The sequence below is a fragment of the Podarcis pityusensis genome (genome assembly GCF_964106645.2).
Source record: "Podarcis pityusensis genome assembly, chromosome: 2".
Taxonomy (NCBI): Eukaryota; Metazoa; Chordata; class Lepidosauria; order Squamata; family Lacertidae; genus Podarcis; species Podarcis pityusensis.
Genome location: NC_138029.1, coordinates 106,140,897 through 106,167,569, shown reverse-complemented (window position 1 = coordinate 106,167,569; position 26,673 = coordinate 106,140,897). Strand labels below are relative to the sequence as shown.

Genomic DNA, 26,673 nt, shown 5'->3' with positions numbered 1-26,673 from the left:
TAAACAATGACCCCCAATGTTAAAACTACCCAAACTGGGGGGAAAGGCCTCCAAAACAGCTAACAACCAGAATCCATGGGGCTGGCACTCCCCACCCCCTTGCCTCTTTAAACAATGGCTAGAGCTCAACAAATGTCTCTTAATTAACTTTGTGATTGCTTTGCCACAAAACACAATAGAGAGGAAAACAAGCGGTGTTTAGAAAATAATGACTAATCCCTGGGTAGGGGCAAGGGGGTGGGCCTGAGGGAGTCTCAAACAATGATTCAGTCAGAACTCCAAGATATTGGTAGGGGGGAACCATTCAAGCTGATTTGACTGCCCTCATTTCAACACCTGCTAGCCTAAGCCAAAACCTCTGAAAAAAGGCAAACAATCAGGGGCCACTGGCAAAGAGAAGAAAACAAAAACCCAGTGACACGGGAGCTTAATGAGAATGCACGAATACAGAGGTGGCCTCTCTGCTATAATAAACCACAACCCGACCAGGAAACCCCTCAGTCTAGATTCCCCTTTGGGAAGGCAGAATTTTAATCGGCCACATTTTGCTGGGGAGGGGCAATGTTCGGAGAGATGAGGAAAACAGCACATCACCCCATGATGCTGGGCGCACAACAGCCGCTTCTTGTCCTTTTGGGTTATCTGCTAATCTGGGACTTCCCGGGGGTTTTTGGAAACTACAGAAGAAGCTCTTCCAGATGCACATCGATTCCAAGAAGCATGGCTTTGTGTTATGACATTGGGTACACCGAGATGAGACTCCCCAACCTGCTGGACCATGAGACTATGGCTGAAGCAATCCAGCAATCCACCAGCTGGCTGCCCTTGTTAGCCAGAGAGTGCCATCCGGATGCCAGGATCTTCCTCTGCTCCCTCTTTGCCCCAATCTGCCTGGACAGGTAAGGGCATTTCAGAGTTTACTGTTAAGTTTCATTTGCTCTTGTTCTATCTTGTCCCTCTACCCCAACCAGCTTCTGACCTTGAGATAGCTGCATGGACATCCCATCTTCCACATCCCCAATCCTGAATCTTCCTTTTGCCCGTTGCTTTATATGCTCCAGAGACTGTTGTAAATAAAAATATGCCCTTTTCCCTTATGGGGTATCCAAGAGCCCATATAGAGTCCTTACATAGGTTCCCTATTGGTAGGAGAAAATAACAGAGGCCAACCAGAGAATATTGAGAAGCAAAGCAGCTAGTAAGCTTGATCTTTATTGATCTGTTGCAACAGGGTGCTCCCCTCACACGCAGGAGAGGAAGAGGACCCCCAAAAATGCTGTGCAATGGCTTATAAAGACTTTTGAAATTCCCATCCTCTAGATCAAGACCACCCCCAGAAACATTATGCATACATCACAGAAGGGGTGTAACCTAAGACCACCCCTCAGATACATCCCACCTACATCACAGAAATTTAAATGTTGTTTTTCTCCTGTCACAGTTTATCTCCTGTCTAGCAAGTTACTTGATTGGATTGCCTGGGGAGCCTGGCCATTCTTTTGTAGTGGTAAAATACTTATTTCCTGGGCCAGGTCACAGGCTCACACCTTATTCAAACAGACATATCCTTGAGACAGGATTTGTGAGGAAAGAGACAATGGGGAGGCTTTTCCATCTTTACCATGCAGAGAAACATTTGCTCAGTTTAGGAATCAAAATGGTTCCAGGTTGGCCTTCCTGTGCTGATCCATGTATGTGTGGTTATGAACGTTGCCATATATCTAAAACCATAAAATTCCTATCACAAGACGCAGGTGGTGCTGTGGGTTAAACCACAGAGCCTAGGACTTGCCGATCAGAAGGTCGGCGGTTCGAATCCCTGCAACGGGGTGAGATCCCGTTGCTTGGTCCCTGCTCCTGCCAACCTAGCAGTTCAAAAGCAAGTCAAAGTGCAAGTAGATAAATAGGTACTGCTCCGGTGGGAAGGTAAACGGCGTTTCCGTGCACTGCTCTGGTTTGCCAGAAGCGGCTTAGTCATGCTGCCCACATGACTTGGAAGCTGTACACCGGCTCCCTCGCCAATAAAGTGAGATGAGTGTCGCAACCCCAGAGTTGGTCACGACTGGACCTAATGGTCAGGGGTCCCTTTACCTTTACCTTTATATGCTCTGGCTATTTTCCCATACACTGACTTCAATCAGTTTTGGCTTTAAGCAATCTGCAATGAGACTGTAAATGCAGTATTAGCTACATTTGATACCTCTTCCACATTTGCAGTATTTGGCATAATAAGTCATGGATAATGATAAGCGCATTTAAGCCTTGTGTAAAAATGCTTGTGTGTAATTTATATGTAAACACTTCAGCCACTCTGTGAATAGAGCCAGCAACTGCCTTGCTGATGACTCAGCTCCTCTCAAAATCACAGTGTGATTTGCAATCAGCTAACTCAATAAATCTAAGACAAGCACAAGACATTGCTGTCTGCTCTACAATAGATTACTACTTGAAGAATACCCAAAGTGCAATTTGCACCAACATTTTTATTGTTTTGGCACCAAGACAAGACCGATCAGTTTGCCCAGGATTCGATCATTCAATTGATCAATCAGTCAAATCTGGAATGGTGTTAGATGAGCAAGCTTTTCTCACAAGAGAAAAATGTGTTTTGAAAAAACAGATTCCAAAGATCCATGCACACACAGCTGGAAATTCTGAAACCCTGCCAGTCATTGCAGACAACACTGAGCTAGATTTGTTTGTTTGTTTGTTTGTTTGTTTGTTTGTTTGTTTACGTAAGTAAGTAAGTAAGTAAGTAAGTAAGTAAGTAAGTAAAGGACTTAAAAGCCCCACTAAGGACACATTGCTCTAACAAGGTGGTGTACAAGAGATTCAAAACAAAACATCTTTATATAACACCAGGATGGGGGGCATTTTTAGAAAGCGGTTTGCTCCTTTTAAAATGAGGAAAAGCAAGGATTTAAAACATAGTCAAAATTTAAAAAAAAATCTTAAGAGTTCTCTCAAAGGTAAACAAAGATGGGGATTACCTATTTCCTGAGAGAGAGAATTCCATAAATGTGACGACACCAGCAACTTTATGCATCTTACCAACAGGCCAAAGAGCAGGCCTCAAATGCTGATTCTTCAATTCAGAAATGCTTATACAGATGTAGATGGACTGCCAGGCAGTGCACAGTGCTGAGCTACCGTATTTTTCGTTCTATAGGACGCACCGGTCCATAGGACGCACCTCGTTTTTTGGGGGGGGAAATGAATAAAAAAAATTATCCCCCCCCCCGCGGCTGCCGCCCCAAGCCTCGCGTGCTTCGGGCTGCAGGCTACCGCCCCAAGCCTTGCGCGCTCGGCGGGACCTCCTGCCGGGCGCGCAAGGCTTGCAGACACTCGCCCGAAGCAAGGGGAGCCCTCCGGAGGGCTCCCCGTGCTTCGGGCGACAAGCTGCAGCCCCAAGCCTTGCGCGCTGGGCGGGACCTCCTGCCGGGCGCGCAAGGCTTGCAGACACTCGCCCGAAGCAAGGGGAGCCCTCCGGAGGGCTCCCCGTGCTTCGGGCGACAAGCTGCAGCCCCAAGCCTTGCGCGCTGGGCGGGACCTCCTGCCGGGCGCGCAAGGCTTGCAGACACTCGCCCGAAGCAAGGGGAGCCCTCCGGAGGGCTCCCCGTGCTTCGGGCGACAAGCTGCAGCCCCAAGCCTTGCGCGCTGGGCGGGACCTCCTGCCGGGCGCGCAAGGCTTGCAGACACTCGCCCGAAGCACGGGGAGCCCTCCGGAGGGCTCCCCGTGCTTCGGGCGACAAGCTGCAGCCCCAAGCCTTGCGCGCTCGGCGGGACCTCCTGCCGGGCGCGCAAGGCTTGCAGACACTCGCCCGAAGCACGGGGAGCCCTCCGGAGGGCTCCCCGTGCTTCGGGCGACAAGCTGCAGCCCCAAGCCTTGCGTGCTGGGCGGGACCTCCTGCCGGGCGCGCAAGGCTTGCAGACACTCGCCCGAAGCACGGGGAGCCCTCCGGAGGGCTCCCCGTGCTTCGGGCGACAAGCTGCAGCCCCAAGCCTTGCGCGCTGGGCGGGACCTCCTGCCGGGCGCGCAAGGCTTGCAGACACTCGCCCGAAGCATGGGGAGCCCTCCGGAGGGCTCCCCGTGCTTCGGGCGACAGGCTGCTGCCCCAAGCCTCGCGCGCTCGGCGGGACCTCCTGCCGGGCGCGCAAGGCTTGCGGACACTCGCCGGGGCTGCAGGCTGCTGCCTGCAAGCCTTGTGAGCCCGCGGGAACTCCCACCGGGCTTGCAAGGCTTGCGGATAGCTTCCTGAAGCCTGGAGAGCGAGAGGGGTCGGTGCGCACCGATGCCTCTCGCTCTCCAGGCTTCAGCGAAAGCCTGCATTCGCTCCATAGGACGCACACACATTTCCCCTTCATTTTTGGAGGGGAAAAAGTGCGTCCTATGGAGCGAAAAATACGGTATATGGATCAATGGTATGACTGGACATAAGGCACCTTCCTAAAGGTTCAAGCACTACAGCAGCAAAACCAAGCTAAAACTCTGTAATACTTAATTGCTCTGTTTCTCTGCCTGCACAAGAGTGACAGACACCAAAAGCTAGAATAATGTGTTCCTCTCTGGAAGAAAATGAACATTTATCAACTCAGTAACAATATTGCATTGGAATATGTAACGTAACGCATAATGCCAGAAGATAGGGGAAAGAATTATCCCCATCTACTGTGGAATTTGGCTTCATCCTTCAATACACTAAGCAATATGCTTGCTCCTTAAATTTCTAAGCTTGAGGGCATCTGATATGTCCCAAGTGTTTCCATTCAGTGCAAATTGGTACAAGGGTAATCACAATGAGGATCACGGGGATGGTCTACAAAACATATGGGGAACCTGAGTAACTCTTAACTCAAATCTGAGCATAGCTGATTGCTGTTAGTAAACAATAGAATGTTGCTATCAGAATGAACAACAATGATACCACATTGAAGTGGGTCAAGCAGTCAATGCTAATTTTAGAAAATACAGGCAGGTAGCTGTGTTGGTCTGACGCAGTAAAAAAAAAAATTAAAAATTGTCCAGTAGCACCTTAGAGACCAACTACCATATTTTTCGCTCTATAACACGCACCCGACCATAACACGCACGTAGTTTTTAAAGGAGGAAAATCCGTAGGCATGCCACCCGTAGGCATTCCCTCCATAACACGCACAGACATTTCCCCTTACTTTCTAGGAGGAAAAAAGTGAGTGTTATGGTGCAAAAAATACGGTAAGTAGTTCTGGATATAAGCTTTCGTGTGCATGCACACTTCTTCAGTTTCCCCAGCCACTCTGGGCAGCTTCCAACAAAATATTAAAATAAAATAGTCCTTCAGATATTAAAAGCTTCCCTAAATAGGGCTGCCTTCAGATGTCTTCTAAAAGTTGGAATTTTGTTGGAAGCTGCCCAGAGTGGCTGGGGAAACTGAAGAAGTGTGCATGCACACGAAAGCTTATACCCAGAACTACTTCGTTGGTCTCTAAGGTACTACTGGACAATTTTTTTATTTTTTTAGAAAATACAAAACTATTCAAGTTTTCAAATGATTTCAGAATCATGGAGTAAGATGGGGCCTGCTCCAATCTCTGCTCCATTATGCAGAACATCCAGAGCTAGAGCATCCCCAAGAGGTGGCTGTCTAGCCTCTGTTTGAGGGCGTCCAGCAAAGGAGAGCCCCTCCCACCTGCTGTAGGTAACTGGATCCAGTGTTGGCCTCCTGTCAATCATGAAGAAACTTATCCTAATGTTCAAACCTGTTTTATTAAAATGATGCTTTGCTCTCCGAAACAAACCCATCAAGGCTGGCACTGAAATACTCTCTAACTAATGCAAACAATTTTGTTCTTGTTTTATTATAAACGCGGGGAGGGTTGTGTGACCAACCTAGCTTCCCAAAGTCACACGTCACAGCAGGTTACTGAGAGGGAGAAGGGAAGGCAGTGGGGAGCTCGGTATGAGCGCAGTGGAAGAAGAATCAGACTGTCTCCACTGCTGCATCCACACTGCACTCTCTGTTGCCTCCCTGTCCCTAGTTAAGTGGCAGAGACACAAGTGTCGGGAAGCCAGGTCAGCAACTCAGCCCTGCCTGCACTACTGCGGAAGCAGTGATGGTAAACAGAGACTAAGGCAGGGTGGGGAACCTCTGGCTTGCCCTTAGCTGCTAGTGGTTGCTCTGGGGTAGCTTAACAGGCACTTGGAATCATAGAATTGTAGAATTGGATGGCACCCCGAGGGTCTTCTCATCCAACTTTGCTCACAAAGTTTTGAAATGAGTTCATCTTTCTCTCTCTAGGCTCATCTACCCTTGCCAAAGTTTGTGCAAAGCTGTCAGGAATAGCTGTGCCCCAGTCATGGCTTGCTACGGCTACCCTTGGCCTGAAATCCTGAACTGTAACAAATTCCCTGAAGATCATGAGCTGTGCATCTCCTCAATCACTGATGAAAGTGCTCCGAGCAGGAGAAGTAAGGCTCTTTGCTGTTTGTACTTGTCATGGAACACATATACCCTGTCACAACCGCACAATCTGGACAGAAATCTACAAAGCTGGGAAGGTGGGAGGGTGTTTGGATTCTATGTGTTAAAGCTTAAGTTTGGCTTTTTCTCAATTCAGAGGAACCCATAAGAGCCAAAAAGTGTATGAAGTACCAACATCTTTTAATCAGGAAACTGAGAAAAAACCATTCAAAACTGTACTGAGGTTTTGAACATAGATTTTACAGTTAGAGCTGGAAAAGTAACCTCTGAAGTTAGTTCCTCATAGCCTCCCCTATTACAAAGGCTCTTGGCAGACACCTGAGGGAGGTAATAATTATATCTTTTTAAAAAAGTTTTTTTTTTTGCCTATTTAAAGTTGAGAGATAAAAACTTACCCAAAGTCACACTAATTATTTCACATCTGAGTTGAACACAGTGTATGAAGCCACCAAGATAGCAAGCTACTGACCTATTTTCTAGAACAGGCAAAGGCAAACTCGGCCCTCCAGATGTTTTGAGACAACAATTCCCATCATCCCTGACCTCTGGTCCTGTTAGCTAGGAATGATGGGAGTTGTAGTCCCAAAACATCTGGAGAGCCGAGTTTGCCTATGCCTGTTCTAGAATCATAGAATGACAGAGATGGAAAGGACCACAAGGGTCATCTACTCCAATCCCACAAAATCTGCAACCCTGAGAACCCAAAATTCTCTGGGTTACATTAGGCTCAAATGAATTCAGTAACTTACTATGTGTTCCAGCAGTGCCCCAGGCCAGCTGCAGGGACTGTGAACTTGAAGAACCCAACTCTCCCAAGGAGATCCTGGAAAACCTTTGCACCAATGATTTTGGTGAGTAAACCACTGCTCTCTGCCTCTTAACCACTTGGTCTGAGAAAACAGTCCTCTAGTCTCAGAATACAAGTCCATCGGATCACCACATTTTCAGCTATAGAAGAAAGGGCAAAACTGGATGTGAGAAGAAAGATCCATGACTGGTTCTCCTCTCTCGATAAATGTTGGCAAATACCAGTTGCTAGGGGAGAGGGAATTACAACAGTGGCAGCAGATGAGGGCGAGAATTAAGTCTCTGGCCCCATGTCATTTTCCTAATGCAAATGTGCACTCCTCACAAGCTAAAACTTTCTACATTAGGGAGAAGCTATGGGAACAGGCTGTGTACACACACATTTTATCTAACAGGAGAAATAGCAGCTGGAGGGGGACTTTCAGTGGGAGCATGGGGTAGGGAGAGTTAGCTCTCACAGCATCACAATCTGAGCATGGATCACTCCCTCAATTCCTGACTTCTACTTGCTAAAATTTGAAGAGGTGGGGAGTATGATTCTGGATCTCTAGCGTGTTGTCTAGCACGGCTCCGAAATTTGCAGGATCTGTTCGGAACAATGAGTTCCTTCGTACTTGTTCAGACCTGTTCTTCCACCTGCCCCCTGTCATTTGCACACACTCTTCTCTTAAAGCAGGAGTAGCCTGCTGGACTACAGCTTCCATCAGCTCAAGCCAACATAGTCAAGGATGATGGGAGCTGGAGTCCGGTAACATCTTAAGGGCAACACACTGGCTACCCCTACCTTAAAGCTATGGAGAAATGGCAAGCTGGTCCTTTATGCAGACTAAAGCAAAGGACAACCAGAAAACCTTCACAAAATTAGCAGGCTCCTTAAATTTCAGCAGAACACCCACCTGCTTCCTATTAAAACATGAATATGAAAAGTTAAGGGTTGAAGTTAAAAGTGCATTGTGGTAGTGTCTAGCACTATTTTAATACGCAGAAAACACGGGGCAATCTTACATAGTGCTTTAAAAAAGCAAGCAAATTATCAAAGTGTGTGTGTGTGAGAGAGAGAGAGAGAGAGAGAGAGAGAGAGAGAGAGATGATGCTTGGTCATCTTTGTTATCAGTGATCATCAGCTAAACTAATCTTCCTAAAATGAACTTGTTTTTGTAACAGAAACTGGGTAATAAATTCTGGAGATATGAGAATTTCACTGGACTAGAACCATTGTCTAAGCTTGCTACACGAAGTGCGGAACAAAGGTGTACATCACCAGGAGTGGGGAACCTTTGGCTCTCCAGCTGAACTACAATTCCCATTATCCCTGGTCATTAGCCATGCTTGCTGGTGGGTCAAAAGTTTCCCAACCCTAGTGTAGGTTGCAAAACAGTGGGTAGCATCCATTCTTTGCATCACTAAAACAGTGAGGAAGCAGCTAGTTACCTATTTTATTGGTAGTTTGATGTCTCTGGTCTAATGTGCATTTGTTCCAGCTGTGAAAATAAGGATCTCCAGGAAGAACAAGACCTCCACCATTGCTGACTTTGACCTTGACTCCAGGCTGGAAGTTCTGAAGCATGGCCCCCTTCTGAAGACTGAAACCCACTCCAAACTCCAGCAGTGGCTGAACTTAGATGCTACCTGTGTACACAACATTATGAGAGGCACAAACACAGGCGTCTATCTGATCTGTGGTGAGGTGCAGAATGACAAAGTTGTGGTGGTGAACAAGGCCTATGCATGGCACAAGAGGAACCGAAATCTACAGGCTGCTGTGCGGCGATGGAAACATTACAAGTGCCGGGCCTGAACTGCTTATAGCTCTGGTATGAAATGATAGAAAGATGCTCTCTTGTTTGTATCTGAAAGGTCTTCTTCAGCATATCTGGAGCAGAGTTTAAAAAGTAATAGATATAGTCTACTTAGTAAAAATCATACACCACTGCACCAAGAAAGTAGTTTTCAAACGGCTCTGAGGAGCCCTGGAGTTTCCTACAAGCCTAATCGGGGTTTCTCAACGAGAAAGTCAGTAATGGCTCACAAGCTTCTTTGAAAGACAGTTTGTCCACCATTGCAGATATTCTGCAGTGCTGGATTCTTTGCTGCATGGGAAGCACAGCAACCAGGAAACAAATCACAAGTATTTATAGTAATAGGCTGGTTTGTTCACTTCATCTCCTGCAAACCCACTTTCCTGACCACTTCTTTCATCCATACCATGCAGGAATGGCTCACCCGGTGGAACCAGAGATTCAACAATAATCTTGTGGCAGCAGTATTGCAATGGCTTCCTGGGAGAGGGGAAGTGGCAGCTAGGCTGGGGCTGAATGGGTACACTGATGGGTGCACGATTGGCTTTAGCAGTCTGCCTGCACAGCCCTGACCTTGCTGCTACCTCACCTCCTCCCACTACTGGTAAATGGCAATGACTAGGCTGAGCTGCCACAGGCTAAGCTACTGTGGCAGCTCCACCTGACCTGTCAAGCCGCTCCTGACTCCCCTTCATCTTCTACCCATCAGGCTTTTGCCATCACCCATCCTTCCCTCACTCCAGGACATTTTATTTTGCAGTTTTACACAAAATATGTAAAAAAACAAAACCCATACACTGCCTGAGGGACACCCTTGCGATCTGCAAGCTATGAATACTATGTATTTAGAAACTAATGACAGCAGTGTGTGTTCCTTAAAAATGCTGGTTGCATTAAAAGGATTTAACAAGAAAGTTGTTTAGTTTCTCATTAAGACTTTCCTTTGAAAAAACACAATTAACAACACAGGAATCTTTTATACAGATTTTTTAAACAAAAACAAAAACAAAACCTGTGGAATATAACTGTGCTTGCTAGGAGCTCCCGCTTCAAGTTAAATGTGTTTTTGTGGAGTGCCTGTCATATTGCTGCTGGTTCTGAACCTCAGGCAATGCTGCGGTTCAGAAACAACTAATTCATCAGGCAATGCTGACAACAGCTGACAACAGCAGAACTTCCAAGAGGAGGATGAAAAATGTGTGTGTGTGTGTGTGTATTTTCTTGCTGGCTACAGAAATTATTGTTGCCTATCAAGCTCAACTGCAATTTGTAAACCCTCAGTTAATACTATTACCTGACGTAACCAGTTCAATCCAGTAAAGACTGATCTACAACTGGTGGAAATGGATTAGTCAGGCACCAATGTAAGAGGAGTCAAGCATGTGTCACACCACCATTTTCTATCTTTGTACCCACCCCCATCCACCCACTTTCTCTTAAGGAGCAAAGAAGGGAGGAGCAATGAGAACTGTGGAGTTTTTACGAAATTTCAGCTGTTGACACTTTGTGCATTCCTGCATGAGAAAGAGGCAAAATCTGCTCTTCTACACAGCGGTTAAAGGCAAAGGAATCTTGTCTTCTTTTGCACCTGGTTACTCTAGAGAGAGCAGGTGAAAGACCATAGTACATAGTAAAAAAAAATCAATATCAGTTGGAGTTAAGAAATAGATCCTGGGTCTGAAAAATTAACAGACTACTGCTGTAAAGGATGTTCACATGTGCTCGGGAGCCACAGTAATAATTACTGTCATGAATGGGACAGAGTTTCTGTGCCCAAAGGCAACTAAAGATGAGGCAATAAGAAGCCGCCAAACTTAGATATATGGTACATCTCATTTCCTCTTCTACCAATAGGTCATCTGGATATATCTCCAGTATCCTTTTTCTTACCAAAAAGGAGTGGTTTCAAGCTGAGTGTTTTCATGACATGGATTTTGTTAGGAATCAGCTCCACCTTCTGTTTATGGCCCACCTTGAAAAGAAAGTAAAATAAATTAATTTTAACTGCTATACACCAAATATAGTTAGTATATATAGTCCAGTATATGGTATCATTGGAGGCCTGTGGTCAGTATCTTTACATACACAATGGCCTGCTAAATCATGACATGACAAATTCTGAAATACAAAACACCACAAATCTCATCTACATGGTTCAAAACTATATGACATCAGCTACTAGCAAATACAGGATATAGTTCTAGGCTCAGTGTGGAAGCAGCACTCATCAAAGAAGGTTTAGAGTTCTTCTGTATTATCACTTCTCTGCACAATAAATGCAGGGTTTACTCATCTGCCGTCACAGTGTGTGCACGAGAGAATAACACATCTTGCTAGCACTCAAAATTCATTAACTGCCACTCTGTTCCCTGGCATCTGAAAATTTCACAAGGGGCTGCAAAAGAATGGTTACTGCTGACCCACCTGCATAGTTTTGACTACGATTTTTTAAAGTATTTTTTTAAACTTTTACTTTTTAAATTACTGAAATTCTTTTGCTGTGCAAATTGAATATAGGAGCTTTATTTCTTTAAAGAATGGATATTGGCAGCAAAATTAACCTCCATTGCAACAGCATAGGGAACATGTCCATCCATAATTATTGTGTTAATTCTAGCTGCTGCTGATGCACTTTGTTTTAAAAGGCAGGCAATCCCAATCTGGACCAAGGAACAGACAAAGTTGCAGCCTAGTGAATTTACAATGAAGTCATATTGATGTTGCTCATATTAAATCCTACTATACCACTCTAGAATTTAGTATACTGCGCTAAATCTTATTAGGCCAACCCAACATCAATACAGACCACATCAATCAGGCCAGTCTATAGTACATCACATTATGTACCAAGATGTGCCAATGTAGATCAATCCTAGCCGTGACAAATAGACAAACTCAACCCACAGTTTAAGTACTTCTCTCAATAATGCACAACTGCTCAAATTATTTAAAGGCAAAGGCAATAAAAAGTTTTTTAAAATAAAATAACTCCATTATAAAATAAAATACGGGGGGGGGACTGCCCCCCCTCCGCTATGCCTATTATGCCTAAATGACTTGTGCAATGATGTCCCTTGAGACTGGAGGGGGGGTAAGTAACAGGGATGGGGCGGGGGACAGAGGCGAAAACTTTCCTTCCCCTGACACAGTTAAGAGCCGCATAAAAATCAGAAACTCAGCAAGTGCAAAAAGTTTTCATATCACTGCATCAGCGTGCTGGGGAAAGCATCACCATGGAGGGGCTAGACGGCACTTAGCCCATTATGCTTCTTTTAAAGATCCACGAGGGCTTGCCACTTATCAGAACTAGCAGCCGCCGAAGAAGGAGCCGGCCCCTGTCGGGGCTGCAGCAGCAGTGGACAGGGATATTATATAAAATAATGTATATTTCCAGACCCCCCCCCCTTTGTAGGGTAACATTTTCTACAGGAACAGAGTTGAGTTGACACCCCTCGGTCGATTTCCTGAAAAAATCCCCCTGCAGCCCCATTACAAACAGAAACACAACAACACCAACACCCACAACACCCTAAGGGGCAACTCTAGAAAAAAGCCAAGGAGGCAAAAAGATTGTAATAATCACCATGAGACGAGGATGTTGCTGCACACCTCCAAATACGGATATATGGCAGCTGAAAGCTGGGAGGGCAAGAAATAATTTGGGGGTAATCGCCCCCGAAACTGCTGTTTTTTGCACAGAAGTCTTGGGAGGGAGGAAGTTTTTTCTTTTCTTTTGAAGGGTCGAGGAAAGGGGGAAACTCGCCCCGACCCTTGAAACTTTAAAAACAGCCGCCAAAGGGAGACCTGCCCTCTTGAATGACCCCCCGAGAACAGCAGTGCTTGTTTCCATCCTCGCGCAAAAGGGAGATTTCGGGACGCTACTTGCCTTGATGCCCTCGAGGCGAGGCAGGCTGTGAGGGCGAGAGCCTCCTCCCGGGGAGGAGAAGGGCGGCGCGGGCGGGTCCTGTGCGGGGCCCGGGGGTCCCTCCTTGCCGGGCTCCGTCTCCCCGTCGTCGGAGCTGATGTGCACGAAGAGCAGCAAGCCCAGCACGTTGAGCACGTAGAGGTGCGCGAACACCATCAGCACCACGAAGTAGGGTCGGGAGCACACGGCCCTCCGCCCGAAGGAAGGCCCCGGCAGCGGGCGGGGGTCTTCGTCCGGCGTCGCCGTCGCCGCCGCCACAGCTGCCCCCGCCGCAGCAGCCATGGCTAGGCCCGGCCCGCTCCGGCCTGGGAGCTGGGCACCGTTACCACGGCAACCACCCCGCGAACAGCGGCGGCTTCTCCGGGCGGGCTCCCCTTACGTCATCACGCACGGCGAAAGAGCGCGCGGCCGGGTCCTTTAGTTTGGCCTGGACGAGTGAGGGGAGGAGAGCGGAGGGAAGGCGACCGGACGGCGCTGGCCGGGACGAAGTCCGAGAGGGTGCTGGCCCGTATAAGGGATTTTAAAAAAAGTGTTTTGGCTTCAGCATCTCTGCCGGCCATTTTAGGTCCTGGCAATTTTGCCTCTCCTCCTCTAGCAGTGTGATGGGAAGCCATTTTGAGGAAGGGCACCGGCTCCCCCCCCCCTTGCGGATGAATATGAAACTGCAGCCATTTTTGATAAGGGCAGAACGTCCACCGCTGTCCTGACGTAGTCGTTTTGTTGCCCGAGCAGTGGCTGGTTTGAAGGCTTATTTTAAGCGAAGTGAATTAGCTAGTTCTACTAATACTTTTTTTATTAAAAAACACACACGACATTTTAGCCTGAGCTTTCCCCCCCCTTTTTTTGGAACTCGAGTAAAGTGCTCCTAGACATTCACAGTGGTGCCCCGCAAGACGAATGCCTCGCAAGACGAAAAAATCGCTAGACGAAAGAATTTTCCGTTTTTTGAGTCGTTCCGCAAGACGAATTTCCCTATGGGCTTGCTTCGCAAGACGAAACGTCTTGCGAGTTCGTTTCCTTTTTCTTAAAGCCGCTAAGCCGCTAATAGCCGTGCTTCGCAAGACGAAAAAACCGCAAGACGAAGAGACTCGCAGAACGGATTAATTTCGTCTTGCGAGGCACCACTGTACAGAGTGCCTTTTTCAGTCGTAATGAATCATCGTAGGTCTAGGGTGTTTTGCTAAAGAAGCTGGTAGGCTAAGGCCACCACCTGGTTCTTGAGACACTTCTAAAGGTTTAAAAGCTCCTGCCTTTCAATTTTATGTATAAAATAGAATATAGAACAGCTGCTCTCAATTTCAGTAATGAAAGGCAGTTGAACAACATGTAAAGCCCATGTAGAGTATGTAAAACCAACATTTGATATCATCCCCACACCTTATGCAACCAGTGCCTGGGAGCTACTGGGAGCTTTTGCATAATTCTCTGTGAAATTTATTTATTAACTTCAGGATTATGAAGTAGATCCAACAGTATAAATTCAGGTTTTGTTTTAAAGAGGAAGGGCAACACCTTTGCCCAGATTATTTCCTCAAAAACTTGTACATCTTGAAGGAGATCCAACTTCACAGCCTTTTTTTTTTTTTTTAATGAGGGAACATGGCAGCTGGTAAAGAACTTCCCTCCCCATCCCCTTTTCCTTTTGTATAAGTGTCTTTTTACAGAGCACATTCCCTGACTTCAGGCTTGCTATTTGACATGTAAGCCACTCTACAAACCTTTTTAAGTTAGTGAGCAGGCTATAAATGCTTTGAATAAATAAACGAGGAAGTTGAACACAAAACCATGTTTTGGAGAGAACAAAAAAACTGGATTGGGGACTGGCTTGCTTGCATGCATGTGAAAGGCTGAACCTATTTTAATAGGTTGCTGGAAATCGGTGGTACTGTTCAAGCAGCTCCCAGTTTGTACTAAAACTCTAAACATTTCTCTTCCTCACCCCCTTTCTCACTGTATAATGGGAAATGCTGCATCAGTAAGGGAGAGAGGAAAAAAAGACACTACGCACATTTAAAATTAGAAATTCACAATTTATTTCAAATAAACAATTTCAGGAGAGGGAAACTGCAAGGGCTCTTTCCTTTGCCCCTTCCCCTCCTAATGCCGGAAAAGTGTTGGCAGTTTCTTGAGGTTGCTTCCCCCCCACCCATACCTCAGTGAGGGACAGAGCAAAGGCAGCCATGATAATGTAGCACTCTGCATAATAATAAAAAGCTCCCATAGCAGAAGCTACTACCTGAAAACTTGGAACAGTCCAGACTTGAGTGAGCACACATAAGAACTTTCCTAGAAAAAGCTATTGAGAAATGAAATCTGGTTTTTGAAACAAAAACAAGTTTTGAATGAATTGAGACAGTGCAAAAATAAGAGAACTCTCCAGTTCTTCCTGAAGAAGTCGCATGGCACACAGCTGACATAAATTTAGGTTGTCAACAGAAAACTGGTCGCTGCTGCAGAGGAAGGAGTGCTATAGAGAGAGCAAGTATAAAACTTGATTAGAGTAGGGATAGGGAACCTTTGGCCATCCAGAGGCTATTGGACTCGCAACTCCCATCAGTCTCAGCCAGCACAGGCAATGGTCAGGGATGGTGTGAGCAGCAACATCTGCAAGGCCAAAGTTTTCCCATCTCTGGATTAGAGGATCTCTCTCCTATTGAACAGCCTCTTTTGGTGTATGTATGCAAGCTTTTGAGTTACAGAGACTTCTGTTTGCCAGGAGATGTGGTGTAACTTGAGAGCTCGGTTTGTTCAGTATCAGAAGTTGTGCAAAGACAGTTTTGTATCTCTTTTATATAGAAAACTGTGGCAGGTAATACTAAATGTAAGCGAAAACCAAAACAAAGCCAGCATTGAAGGTGAATCAAGCCAAGTTTTAAAAAGTAAGAGTGATAGGATGACAACAGCTGCCAGGCTGGCTGAGAGTCAAGCCTTACAGAAAGAGACAAAGAGCTCCCAGTTTAGGATGTTCGCCTGGTATGAGGGAAATGCACCTATACTCTGAGCTCAGATGCTGCTAATTCTTCATTGCTGTCTTGCTGTTGCTACCAGCTTGTTGCAGAATGGCAAGGATTTTCTGAGGCAACAAACTGTGTTGAGTTCTGCTTTAGAACCATTAGCTTCTTTTTCCAGAGTGAAGAGGATACTTTCCTATAGCACAGCCTATTCTTATCAGTGGCAAAACCTCTCTGGCAAAATGATGGAATTCTAATACAGGGAAGCCTGTATCGGGGGAAGAATAAAAATGCTGATCTGTCAACTGTCTGGGACTTAAAAGTGTTAGTTTATACATATATGAATGCTACCTGCTCTAAACTGGGAGGCAGCTATTAATACGTGGTGCAATACTGGCTTAATATAGCACATCTAAAAGCACTGTACGGGGTTGGTGCCAGCCATGTGGAGGCTACAAGTTTAGAAAACATGACTTTTTAACATTGAAAGTTGTCAATGTGCTACCATCAAGTTGACCAGCTACAACTGGATGTCAGATGTAAGTGCAAGCCGCACATCACTCCCTTTCGCACTGGACAGTTCTGAGCTACAGAAAACATGTGTGACTTAACTTCTCTGATTCAATGAGACCCACCGCTCAGTCTGAATGCAAAGTTTAAAGATAAAAAGATCCTCGTGTCCTTCAAAGGCTGAACACTGTGTTAAGCTAGCAAGGAAGATCAGGTCAGCATTTCACAGGAATAAGTCGTAAGCCATACCCTCCCACAGCTCTTCTGGCCACAAGGCTTATCTTTATCCAACTGCAGCTGGGTTAATGAAATAATCCCGTGCTAGCACTTTACGCACATCTCATCAAAACAATAACAAAATGAATGCTAACATACTGTGCAATTAAAATCACACACGCGCCGAACTTCTTGCACTTTCCTAAAAGGTTTTCGTCTGTTTCTATATATCAAGGCCCAGATTGGACTTCATGCAGAGAAATGGAAAACATCTACAGCCAAGAGAACACAATCACATGATCTCCGCTTACAGCAGGTAAGACATGGGTTAAAAGGAGCAAGCCTGATGAAGTCATCGTGCCACATCAGCTACAAGAGACTTATAAAAGGTGAACAGAGCAGGAAATGGGGGGGGGGCGGGGAGAGAAGAGTTTCTCTTCACGGTACTTTTTCTTAGCCTAGTACACACACCCCTTCAAGGTCCTGCTTGCGTAATCTGTGGTTAACTGGCAATGGGGTAGGAAGAGAGTAATATTAAAAAGGTCCTGGGGTCATTTACTAAGGAAGCAAGCAGGTAGTGGGTATAATCATTTTCCTTGGAGTGCTTGAGGTAGTATTAGCAGCACGTGAAGGGTGAAAGGGTGGCATGGCAGATTGCCTCCCCAAGAGCTAGGTCAACATCCAGAAATGCTAATTAAATAGCTCCCGCTGAAAGGCCAGAAAGGTAGGTGCATAAAGCACAGAGTAATGATCCTAGCTTGCCAGTCCTCCCTTGTCCAAACCAAAAAGATCATCAATCAATGTACAAACAAAAGTTCAGTGCAACATTATTTTTTTTTGTAAACAGGTAGCAAGGTGTTCTTATTTCAAATTGAATCAGAGTAACTTCAGGAGAGGGCCAGCTGTTCCGTCTTCTTTTCTAGGTGGATAATCAACTTAAGCAACCATGTTGACCATGCGCTGTACATAACCTACACTGCACTTTTTTTACTGTTTCGAAGCTGACCTCCCACATGAATGGAGGAAAAATTGACCTTTTACACATTCAAGTGTACTAATAATAAGCCACCCGTGAACGTAGGTTTGTACCTGACCAAGTCCTACTGAAATTAATGGGACTAAATCAGGCCCATCAATTTGAATGGTCAACTTCAAGCAGGACTAGTGGTGGATACAACTCCTTAATATTCATTAAGCTTCATTCTCACCAATTCTGCTAGCTGTTTTTCAGCCAGCCGCAGTTTCTAGGACAGTGGTGTAAGTTTACCATTGGCACATGTTTCTCAGGACTTGTCTTAGGCTGCCAAGTTTTTGTTAACCCCCTCCACCCCACCCCCCTTACCAAGCATCAAGTTAAGTGTAACAGCTTTCCCTCAATACACAGTGAGGAAGTCTGGTCTTGTCAGGGCAAGACGGGGCCAGACTTGACGTATCACCTTACAGCCATGTCAAGGATCAGGTTGTGTATGACTGGACTGCACAGATACGCAAGGCATGGATGGAACGTGGCTTGTCCTTTTGCCTCCAAGCAAAGCCAGTGCCTGCTACAATGCTACCGAGAGGCAAGGTTGTGTGTTCCCATAACCCCTCAAATGATTTTAGTTTTGGCAGATGAGATCAGTCCAGAGAAACAAAGCGACTAATCCACGCAGGAGACAACCTAAAGCTGATGGGACAGCAGGACCACGACTGTTTCCCATGCTGGCCTGAACTTTGCCCAACTGCCCTTGCATAGCTAGGGAAGAATAGGAGAGCTACTCGACCGTACGCTGACCTCTGGCCGCTGCTGTTGTCTCCTAGGCTAGCACGGTTCACCTCATGTAGTCACAGGGCAAGCAGCAGAGCGCACATAAGAGGTGCCAAACAGACAGCTGGACTATATTTCATAGCTTTCAGCGCAAAAGAGGATTTGGAGGGAAAAGAAGAAAAGCAGCCATTTAGTTTACAAGCAGCTTATTAAAAAGGAAACACTCCAATTCCAATTTATTTTTTAAAAAGGGTTGTGTGTTATTCTAGGGTTTGTTTTGTATAATTGTACAACCGTTTGAAAATTACATATGCTTGTAATGATCTAACACTATTAACAGCCATTCGGGGGGAGGAGGAGGAAGAAGAAGAAGAAGAAGAAGAAGAAGAAGAAGAAGAAGAAGAAGAAGAAGAAGAAGAAGAAAAATAAAATAAAAGAACTCCTTCCCAGAATAATCCAAGAGACGGGGAGGAAAACGTCCCAGAAAAAAAAGGTGCCAAATCTGAACTCCAGCCTCTAGCCTGGCAAAAACGAAAAGCAGAAAGAGAAGAGAAAACAGAAGACTAAGCTGTGGTGCTAGCTCGTGTCTGGCTTGCAAGGGGAGGCAGCAGTGTGGTCCTCAGCCCTTCTCTGTGGTGGGGGCGGGGGCCAGCTTCTCATGTTGCTTCTGCTGCTGCTCTCACCGCCACCTCGCTCTTTGCGCTCACCCCTGCGCCCTGACATCTCCTGCTACTTTATGTGTCATGGAAGTCCTTCAGCAGGGTCCTTCTCCTCTGCTCGGCTATGTGCATCTGATTTTCCAAGTCCTGGGTGGGGAGAGAAAGAGGGCGTAAAATCAGGTTTGTTTCTAGTTTGTGGTGGCAGGGAAACGGACCCACAGACTTGAATGATCAGCAGAAAGGAGGGAAGGAACACCAGCCATCCCTTTTGGTCCCAGTCTCCTCACAGAAACGAGCCCTCTTCAGGTATTCAAGTCTAGATCAGGAATAGTGTGGTAGTTTGATAAGCAAAAGTCAGGAGTCAAGAGGGCTTATCTAGGATGAATACCTGAATAGGGCTAAGGTTGTGAGAAAAATGTGTGTGGTTTAGGGTAGGAACTCAAAACTTCCTGGTCCCAGTGCCTTGCTCCATTAATTACATCAAGTAGTTAAGAAAATAACACCTAACTGGTGGTCCTTATAGAAGCCAAAAATTAATATCCATTAAAAAATTCACATGCACCAGCTTGGATATAGAATTACAACAACTGGAACTCCGCCAAGAAGATACAGAAGGAGTCTGCCTACTGAAAAGCTGGTCTAGATAGTTGGGGGAGCCCCCCAGTGTACTTGGGGAGGTTGTGTAGAGGGGGAACTGGTGAGAACTGTCTCCCCTCTTTTTCCTCAGAACGGAAGTTGCACTGGATCTCATTCTCTGAACAGAAAGTGGCCTCCCATTCATGGAAGGAGCACTCTAGGTAATGGGTAGGCAAACTAAGGCCTGGGGGCCAGATCTGGCCCAATCGCCTTCTCAATCCGGCCCGCGGACGGTCCGGGAATCAACGTTTTTACATGAGTAGAATGTGTCCTTTTATTTAAAATGCATCTCTGGGTTATTTGTGGGGTCTGCCTGGTGTTTTACATGAGTAGATTGTGTGCTTTTATTTAAAATGCATCTCTGGGTTATTTGTGGGGCATAGGAATTTGTTCATCCCCCCCCCCCCCAAAAAAATATAGTCTGGTCCCCCACAAGGTCTGAGGGACAGTGGACCGGTCGCCTGCTGAAAAAGTTTGCTGACTCCTGCTCTAGGTTGTGCCTATCTCAGTTGTCGAGGTCAATCCAAAAGTATGTGGGCATTTTCCGCTAACTGTACAGAACCTCCAGGTGGCAAGAATCAAGGGATCTCCTCCAGTCCAATGCCAATTCCTCTGCTTCCTCATAGGATTTGTTTAAGCCCTTCTGTGCAGGTAATGAGCTCCTGGGATGAGAAGATGAGGTGGCAGGAGGTTGAACAATGCTTGTTTACTCACCCCTCTATCATAACTATCTGCTCTCTCCACCTTCCATGAGAGGTTTTCTATTTCCGCTTCCAGCTGAGCCTGTTGGTATTCAAACTGAAAACATGAAACAGATTGTTGAGGGAAAGAGATGCAGGAACAGCAGCTTCTCATCATCCCCATTCTACCCTACATCTGCTGTTACCATTCACGCCAGAAGGCGCTTCCGAAAAGAATGAAATGCAAGAAGCAAAAACCGAAGCACGTTCAATAGATGCAAAGCCACAACAACACAGCATTTCGCCCTTTCTGATGTGCAACAGTACAAGAGCACCAGAAAGCTTATGGATTCAAAGCTGGGCAAGTTCCCAGTTCAGAGCTCCCTATGTAAAACCTGAGGGATATTAAATTAATGGTTACGTGGATGACGGAATCCAGGAATTTTAATACTAATACTAATTTATCATTATTTATACCCCGCCCATTTGGCTGGGTTTCTCCAGCTACTCTGGGCGGCTTCCAACAAAAGATTAAAAATACATTAAAACACCAGTCATTAAAAACTTCCCTAAATAGGGCTGCCTTTACATGTCTTCTAAACGTCAGATAGTTGTTTATTTCTTTGACATCTGATGGGAGGGCCTTCCACAGGGCGGGTGCCACTACCAAGAAGGCCCTCTGCCTGGTTCCCTGCAACCTCACATCTCGCAGTGAGGGAACTGTCAGAAGGCCCTCAGAGCTGGACCTCATTGTCTGGGCAGAATGATGAGGGTGGAGACGCTCCTTCAGGTATACTGGGCCGAGGCCATTTAGGGCTTTAAAGGTCAGCGCCAACACTTTGAATTGTGCTCGGAAACATACTGGGAGCCAGTGTAGGTCTTTCAAGACCGGTGTTATGTGGTCCCGGCGGCCACTCCCAGTCACCAGTCTAGCTGCCGCATTCTGGATTAGTTGTAGTTTCCGGGTCACCTTCAAAGGTAGCCCCACATAGAGGGCGTAAGACTTTCGTAAGTTAAGACTGCAATGATGTAAGAACCAGTCAAGCGCTGAAGGCTGTTCAAAATGAGGATGGCTCTTATTCGATAGCTACATAAGATGTGCTAGTAATTTAAGGTTTCCTATAGGGCTGTGGCAGTGGTGCTTTGATGGAGCTGTGGAGTGGCAGCTACTGGGGCTACCACTGCCACCAACCTGGAGCTCCCCTGACCTTGCTGCCGCCTTTCCCCATCCCCATTCTGAAGTGGCACAGCATCTCCACCAGCACAGAACACCCTGCCCCCTTTATAAGTCTCCGTTGCTTTTCCAAATTGGTAAAATTGGGAAGATTAACAAACACAGCTTAAATAGCACATTGACTCATCTTTTACTTGCCGAATGCAATTTGTTTTGCATCCCCCTCCTTACAAAACAAAAGCAAAGCAGCTGACAGAAGCAGCTATGCAGCTCTGAAGAAGAGGAGAATACAAAACTAGGAGGCTTAAATAGTGACAAGGAAGAATCTGAATTAGCGAGTCATCTCCCTGTAAATAAAAATAACCATGGAAAGCAGGTTTGATCTATATAGTTCTAAAAATGCATATCCCACCACTGCTGTCAAAAGCATATGGTAGCCAGCAACTCACTAAGTAATTAAGCATACACTACTTAATCTATTGGGACGCGGGTGGCGCTGTGGGTTAAACCACAGAGCCAAGGACTTGCCGATCAGAAGGTTGGCAGTTCAAATCCCGGTCCCTGCTCCTGCCAACCTAGCAGTTCGAAAGCACGTCAAAGTGCAAGTGGATAAACAGGAACCGCTCTGGCGGGAAGGTAAACGGCGTTTCCGTGCGCTGCTCTGGTTTGCCAGAAGTGGCTTAGTCATGCTGGCCACATGACCTGGAAGTTGTACACCGGCTCCCTCGGCCAATAAAGCGAGATGAGCGCCACAACCCCAGAGTCAGTCACGACTGGACCTAATGGTCAGGGGTCCCTTTACCTTTACCTTACTTAATCTATTACATTCTGTACTGTTCTTCCTCTGCAGAACTCAACAGTGGTTTACATGTGGTACCCAGGTGGTCTTCCATGCCAACTCTGCAGTCAGAACCCACTGAGCTACTGCAGTTGCAGTTCCCATAACGTGACTTTGGACTGTTTCTAGCTATCGGCAGGAGGCCTGACATTTCCCAGCTCAGTCCTGCAAGAAATTTAGGTGACCATTAAACACAGAGCCACAGGTCTTACCAGTTTCTTTCTGGGGCCAGACTCCATGTAGTAGGCATATGGATATGTGTACTGCAGCGTGTAACGACACTACAAAGAAAAGAGAATGAAAGGAAGACAGCTGTTAATGTTGTGTGCCTGCACAAAAGTTCTCCATGTGTCTTCCAAATGTTGGGGGCACCCGTTTGTCAGTTCTGTGAAGACTGTGCTCACCTTCAGCAGCTAAACCTGCCCAATGTGCAATGCCATCATGCAACACAGCGAACAGAGGCAGAAATAAAATACACGCTGTCAGATGTGCAGGGTGGTTGCTCGTGAGTTACCAGGCAAGACTCCAACCTGTCTTTTTCAGGTTTTATTGGTGCAAACTATTTACAGTGTCCAACTCCAAAGTTCATGTCCGTCTTAATGACTTGCAGATTCCGGGAGTGCCCCTTTCCGGTTTCTCCCCCAGCATAAGAACTCAGACACCCCAAATCTCCGCCTCCCCTCCTTATGTTTCACCCCTCTGCGCAAGCAGAGCGACAGAAGCGGTGTGCCTGCCTCCTGGCCGGCCGGGCTAGGTAAGGCGCTTGGGCTCTCCGTAGCATCTTTGAGCCCTCCCTTCACCCGGCTACTCCCCTCCCCCTCGGCTCTGCTGGAGTTGTGGCTTTCACCACTGCCGGACAAGGAGCTGCTTCTCAGAATCACCGGAGGCTCCCTGTATCTCCCTGCCTCCCTCCCCATTTCCGATGGCAGTCCCCTGACACACTCTATACACAAAATAAATGGCATGCCAGAGTGGAGCTTCCCAAGGGATGAAGTAGCCACAGAGCTTCCGCAGGCTGTGTGAAAAAGGGGAAAGGTCCACAATACGCCCCCCCACCTCCCCACCAAGCAGCTCCAAGTGGTGTTAAGTAGGGTAAAAACAACCCACCCCCTGATCTATAATCCAGCAAACATCAACCCAGAGTGCTAAGACAATCTGGCACCTTCCTTGGCAATAGCTTGCAGCTGATGCCAGGCACCTGATTACTATTTAAGCCCTCGCAATCAACACAGTTTAAGACCGGCAGGTCCCATTACCCCCCCCCCCCAAATCTCACCCCATCCTTTCTGCTCACAGTAGAAAGCATCTTACAATTAACAGCTAGGCACACCCACCTTAGCTAGCAGCTTTGCTGCATTCTGTAGATACTGCCAGTCTATCCACGTTCCCAAGTTGTTCATCACCCTTTCTTGTATCTTCTCTTGAATTCGCTGGTATGTCTGTGCCTCCAGCTGTAAGCTCTTGTTGTGGTTTTCCCACTGTGAAAATGGTGTAAGGTGTAAGATGACGATGGAGAAGAAAGGGGAGGAAAAGACAGGCTGGGAACCGGTAGGCCACAGCAACGCATTGGAAAAGACTTCACAGAAGCACCTTAGAATGCAAAGTCCCTCCTTCGGAAAAGGCAGGATGTACCAGAAAGCAAACATATCCTTGCAGCTTTCTAAAAAATATTACCACATTATCTTTCGGTAAGTGACTCCAGAAGAGCTAAGACAATTCCATTCACATTAGCATTCCCACTTCAAATCTGCAGCGAGATCAAACTGGAGCAAGGTTTTGCCACGTTTTAAATAGGAAAGCTTCCTGAAGCATTGTCTAAAGAAAGCAAGGTTTTTCATATATGCTCTTTTTTAATATGTTACGTGGAACACACACATATATGCAAAAATCTTATTTCCATAATATATTTTGGAGGGGACAATCTAGGTGTTTACACAATGCAAATACTTTATTATACAGGGATTAAGAATTACAAGCCAAGAGGCAGCTTTAAGCAGTTTTGGTGCAGAGTTATGTAGATTTACAGAAGGCAAACTGTACACTTGTAGGAAGATTCCACAGCAGAGCACAGTTCAGCACCAGAAAATTTAAAGCAACCTATTGCTGTTGGCTTCAAGGAAAGAGCACTCTCATTACAGGACTGGCAGAGATTATCACTGAAAAGGAGCTTGCTTCTGGAAGAATAACCTTGAGGAATGATCTTGATCTGTGGCTACAGAATGTTTTGTTCAATGAGGGCTTTCTCACAATCCTCATTAGCATTGCCCTTTGCAGAAGGTGGGGCTCACGAAAAAGGCTACCGTTAGCTCCAGCCAAGGAGATGTCTCCTACCCTTTCAAAATAGAACAAGTACTTCTTAAGGGCCTCCCTGGCCTGTGCTTGCTGACTCTGGTTTACAATATCAGGATTCTCTTTGTACCGACTGCATTCGTAGTACTCGCTGCCGTGAGTCTTCCAATCCCCCAGACACATCCAGCAGAAGTCTGCAGAGGGCAGGAGAGGAAACGTTATTGCACAAGGCAATGAATAAAGCAATGCTTCTTTGAGGAACAAGATCGACACCTCTTCCTCTAAGGGGCAAAGATGCTACCAAAGAGCTTGCACATTAACTAGAAGAGCTACCATATTTTTCGCTCTATAGGACACACCAGACGATAAGACGCACCTAGTTTTGGGGGGAGGAAAACAAGAAAAAAAAATATTTTGAATCGCAGAAGCCAGAACAGTAAGAGGGATCTGGCGTCTGGGATACCGTGTGGCTGTCCTGGCTTCTGGGATAACCGCGCCAAGCCTCTTCAGGGGCAGCGGGATGAAGGCTCCCCCTGCCCGGAATAGGCTGCGCATGGCTAAGGCAGAAGCCAGGACGGCAAGCGGGATCACTGCGTAGCGATCCCTCTTGCTGTCCTGGCTTATAGGATAGCCGCACGCAGCCTCTCTCGGGCAGCGGGATGAAGGCGCCCCCTGCCCGAAGAGTCTGCGTGCGGCTAAGGCAGAAGCCAGGACAGGCGCGTCGCTGAAGGGGCGCTGCGCAGTTCTCCCTCTCTGCACAGCGCCTCTCCTGCAAAGGAGTCCCTTCTGTTCCTCCTCCGGCTCCCAGGACAGGCGCGTCGCTGAAGGGGCGCTGCGCAGCTCTCCCTCTCTGCACAGCTCCTCTCCTGCATGAAGCAGGAGGAGGAACAGAAGGGGCTCCATTCCTCCTGCCACTTCGCTGAAGGGGCGCTGCGCAGCTCTACCTCTCTGCGCAGGCCATGCACTCCATAAGACGCACTCACATTTCCCCTTACTTTATAGGAGGAAAAAAGTGCGTCTTATGGAGCGAAAAATACGGTAGTTTGGGATAATATCCAAATCAGAAGGATAAACATTTCTCCCAATTTTAACACAAAAAACCTGGTGCTGTCTACTTACCATGTTTGCATTTGGAGCATTGCTGGAGGAGAAAGAGAGATGGGAGGGGGAGAGAGAAGGCATTAATAAGAAGCAGGCAAAGATTTCGCTTATAATTAAGCAGTATAGGATTTCTGATCTTGTCCACAATCTACTCACCATGTGATTGCAGCCTCCATTCTTTTCAATACAGATATTGCACTTGGGACACTGGAGGGAGAGAGGAAAAGAGAGAACACACCTTAGATTGTCCCATGTGTTTCAACAATCAGGAGTTTGGTCTTTGACAACTCTTCGTACTCCTCTCTCGCGCAAGAATTCTCAGGCCTGCCTATGTCGTCAATCCCTTTCCCCTCTCCTTGCTTGGACGCAATTATATTTCAGTCTTGTTCTTCTTGGGAACATAGGAAGCTGCCTTACACCAAGCTTTGCCTGCAGGTATTAGGGTTTGAGGGACGCGGGTGGCGCTGTGGGTTAAACCACTGAGCCTAGGACTTGCCGATCAGAAGGTCGGTGGTTCGAATCCCCGCAACGGGGTGAGCTCCCGCTGCTCGGTCCCAGCTCCTGCCAACCTAGCAGCTCAAAAGCACGTCCAAGTGCAAGTAGATAAATAGGTACCGCTCCGGTGGGAAGGTAAACGGCGTTTCCGTGCACTGCTCTGGTTTGCCAGAAGCGGCTTAGTCATGCTGGCCACATGACCCGGAAGCTGTACGCCGGCTCCCTCGGCCAATAAAGCGACATGAGCGCTGCAACCCCAGAGTCGGCCACGACTGGACCTAATGGTCAGGGGTCCCTTTACCTTTACCTTTATTAGGGTTTGAGCCTTGGTATCTCCAGTGAAAGAAGCCACAGATCCATGCTAGGGAAAACTTCCGCCTGAGAC

The 26,673-nt window shown here is 46.7% G+C and overlaps 3 protein-coding genes across 7 annotated transcripts in view; 1 reads left to right on the top strand and 2 right to left on the bottom strand.

Moving 5' to 3' along the window:
* Positions 1-13,697, bottom strand: part of P4HTM (prolyl 4-hydroxylase, transmembrane) — a 31,294-nt gene extending 17,597 nt beyond the window's left edge. For both annotated transcript variants that reach the window (XR_013983000.1, XM_080995823.1), the window contains exons 1-2: positions 12,954-13,697; positions 10,958-11,039 (exon numbers count right to left, since the gene is read on the bottom strand). Coding sequence is in view for 1 of the 2 variants with exons in the window: in XM_080995823.1 (XP_080851949.1) it covers positions 10,958-11,039; positions 12,954-13,274 (403 nt within the window). In the remaining variant the exon portion in view is untranslated. The remainder of the gene's footprint in view (positions 1-10,957; positions 11,040-12,953) is intronic.
* LOC308471665 (secreted frizzled-related protein 5-like) lies at positions 510-9,351 on the top strand. Its single transcript, XM_080995991.1, has 4 exons — positions 510-899; positions 6,279-6,448; positions 7,226-7,312; positions 8,750-9,351. Exons 1-4 carry the CDS (start codon positions 562-564, stop codon positions 9,064-9,066), a joined length of 912 nt encoding a protein of 303 aa, XP_080852117.1. The 5' UTR covers positions 510-561; the 3' UTR covers positions 9,067-9,351.
* Positions 13,698-15,001: 1,304 nt separating the features above from the next.
* Positions 15,002-26,673, bottom strand: part of ARIH2 (ariadne RBR E3 ubiquitin protein ligase 2) — a 37,702-nt gene continuing 26,030 nt past the window's right edge. For all 4 annotated transcript variants that reach the window (XM_080995819.1, XM_080995820.1, XM_080995821.1 and 1 more), the window contains exons 9-15: positions 25,950-26,000; positions 25,812-25,833; positions 24,735-24,886; positions 23,738-23,881; positions 22,616-22,684; positions 20,426-20,509; positions 15,002-19,222 (exon numbers count right to left, since the gene is read on the bottom strand). In XM_080995819.1, the coding sequence (XP_080851945.1) occupies positions 19,151-19,222; positions 20,426-20,509; positions 22,616-22,684; positions 23,738-23,881; positions 24,735-24,886; positions 25,812-25,833; positions 25,950-26,000 (594 nt within the window). In that variant the 3' untranslated portion in view covers positions 15,002-19,150. The remainder of the gene's footprint in view (positions 19,223-20,425; positions 20,510-22,615; positions 22,685-23,737; positions 23,882-24,734; positions 24,887-25,811; positions 25,834-25,949; positions 26,001-26,673) is intronic.

Excerpts from the sequence above, each read along its gene's own strand:
- LOC308471665 (XM_080995991.1), top strand. The coding sequence starts at position 562 with ATGTTCGGAGAGATGAGGAAAACAGCACATCACCCCATGATGCTGGGC. Across the intron at positions 900-6,278 it reads GCCCCAATCTGCCTGGACAG|GCTCATCTACCCTTGCCAAA; the intron begins GTAAGGGCATTT and ends TTCTCTCTCTAG. Across the intron at positions 6,449-7,225 it reads AAGTGCTCCGAGCAGGAGAA|TGCCCCAGGCCAGCTGCAGG; the intron begins GTAAGGCTCTTT and ends GTGTTCCAGCAG.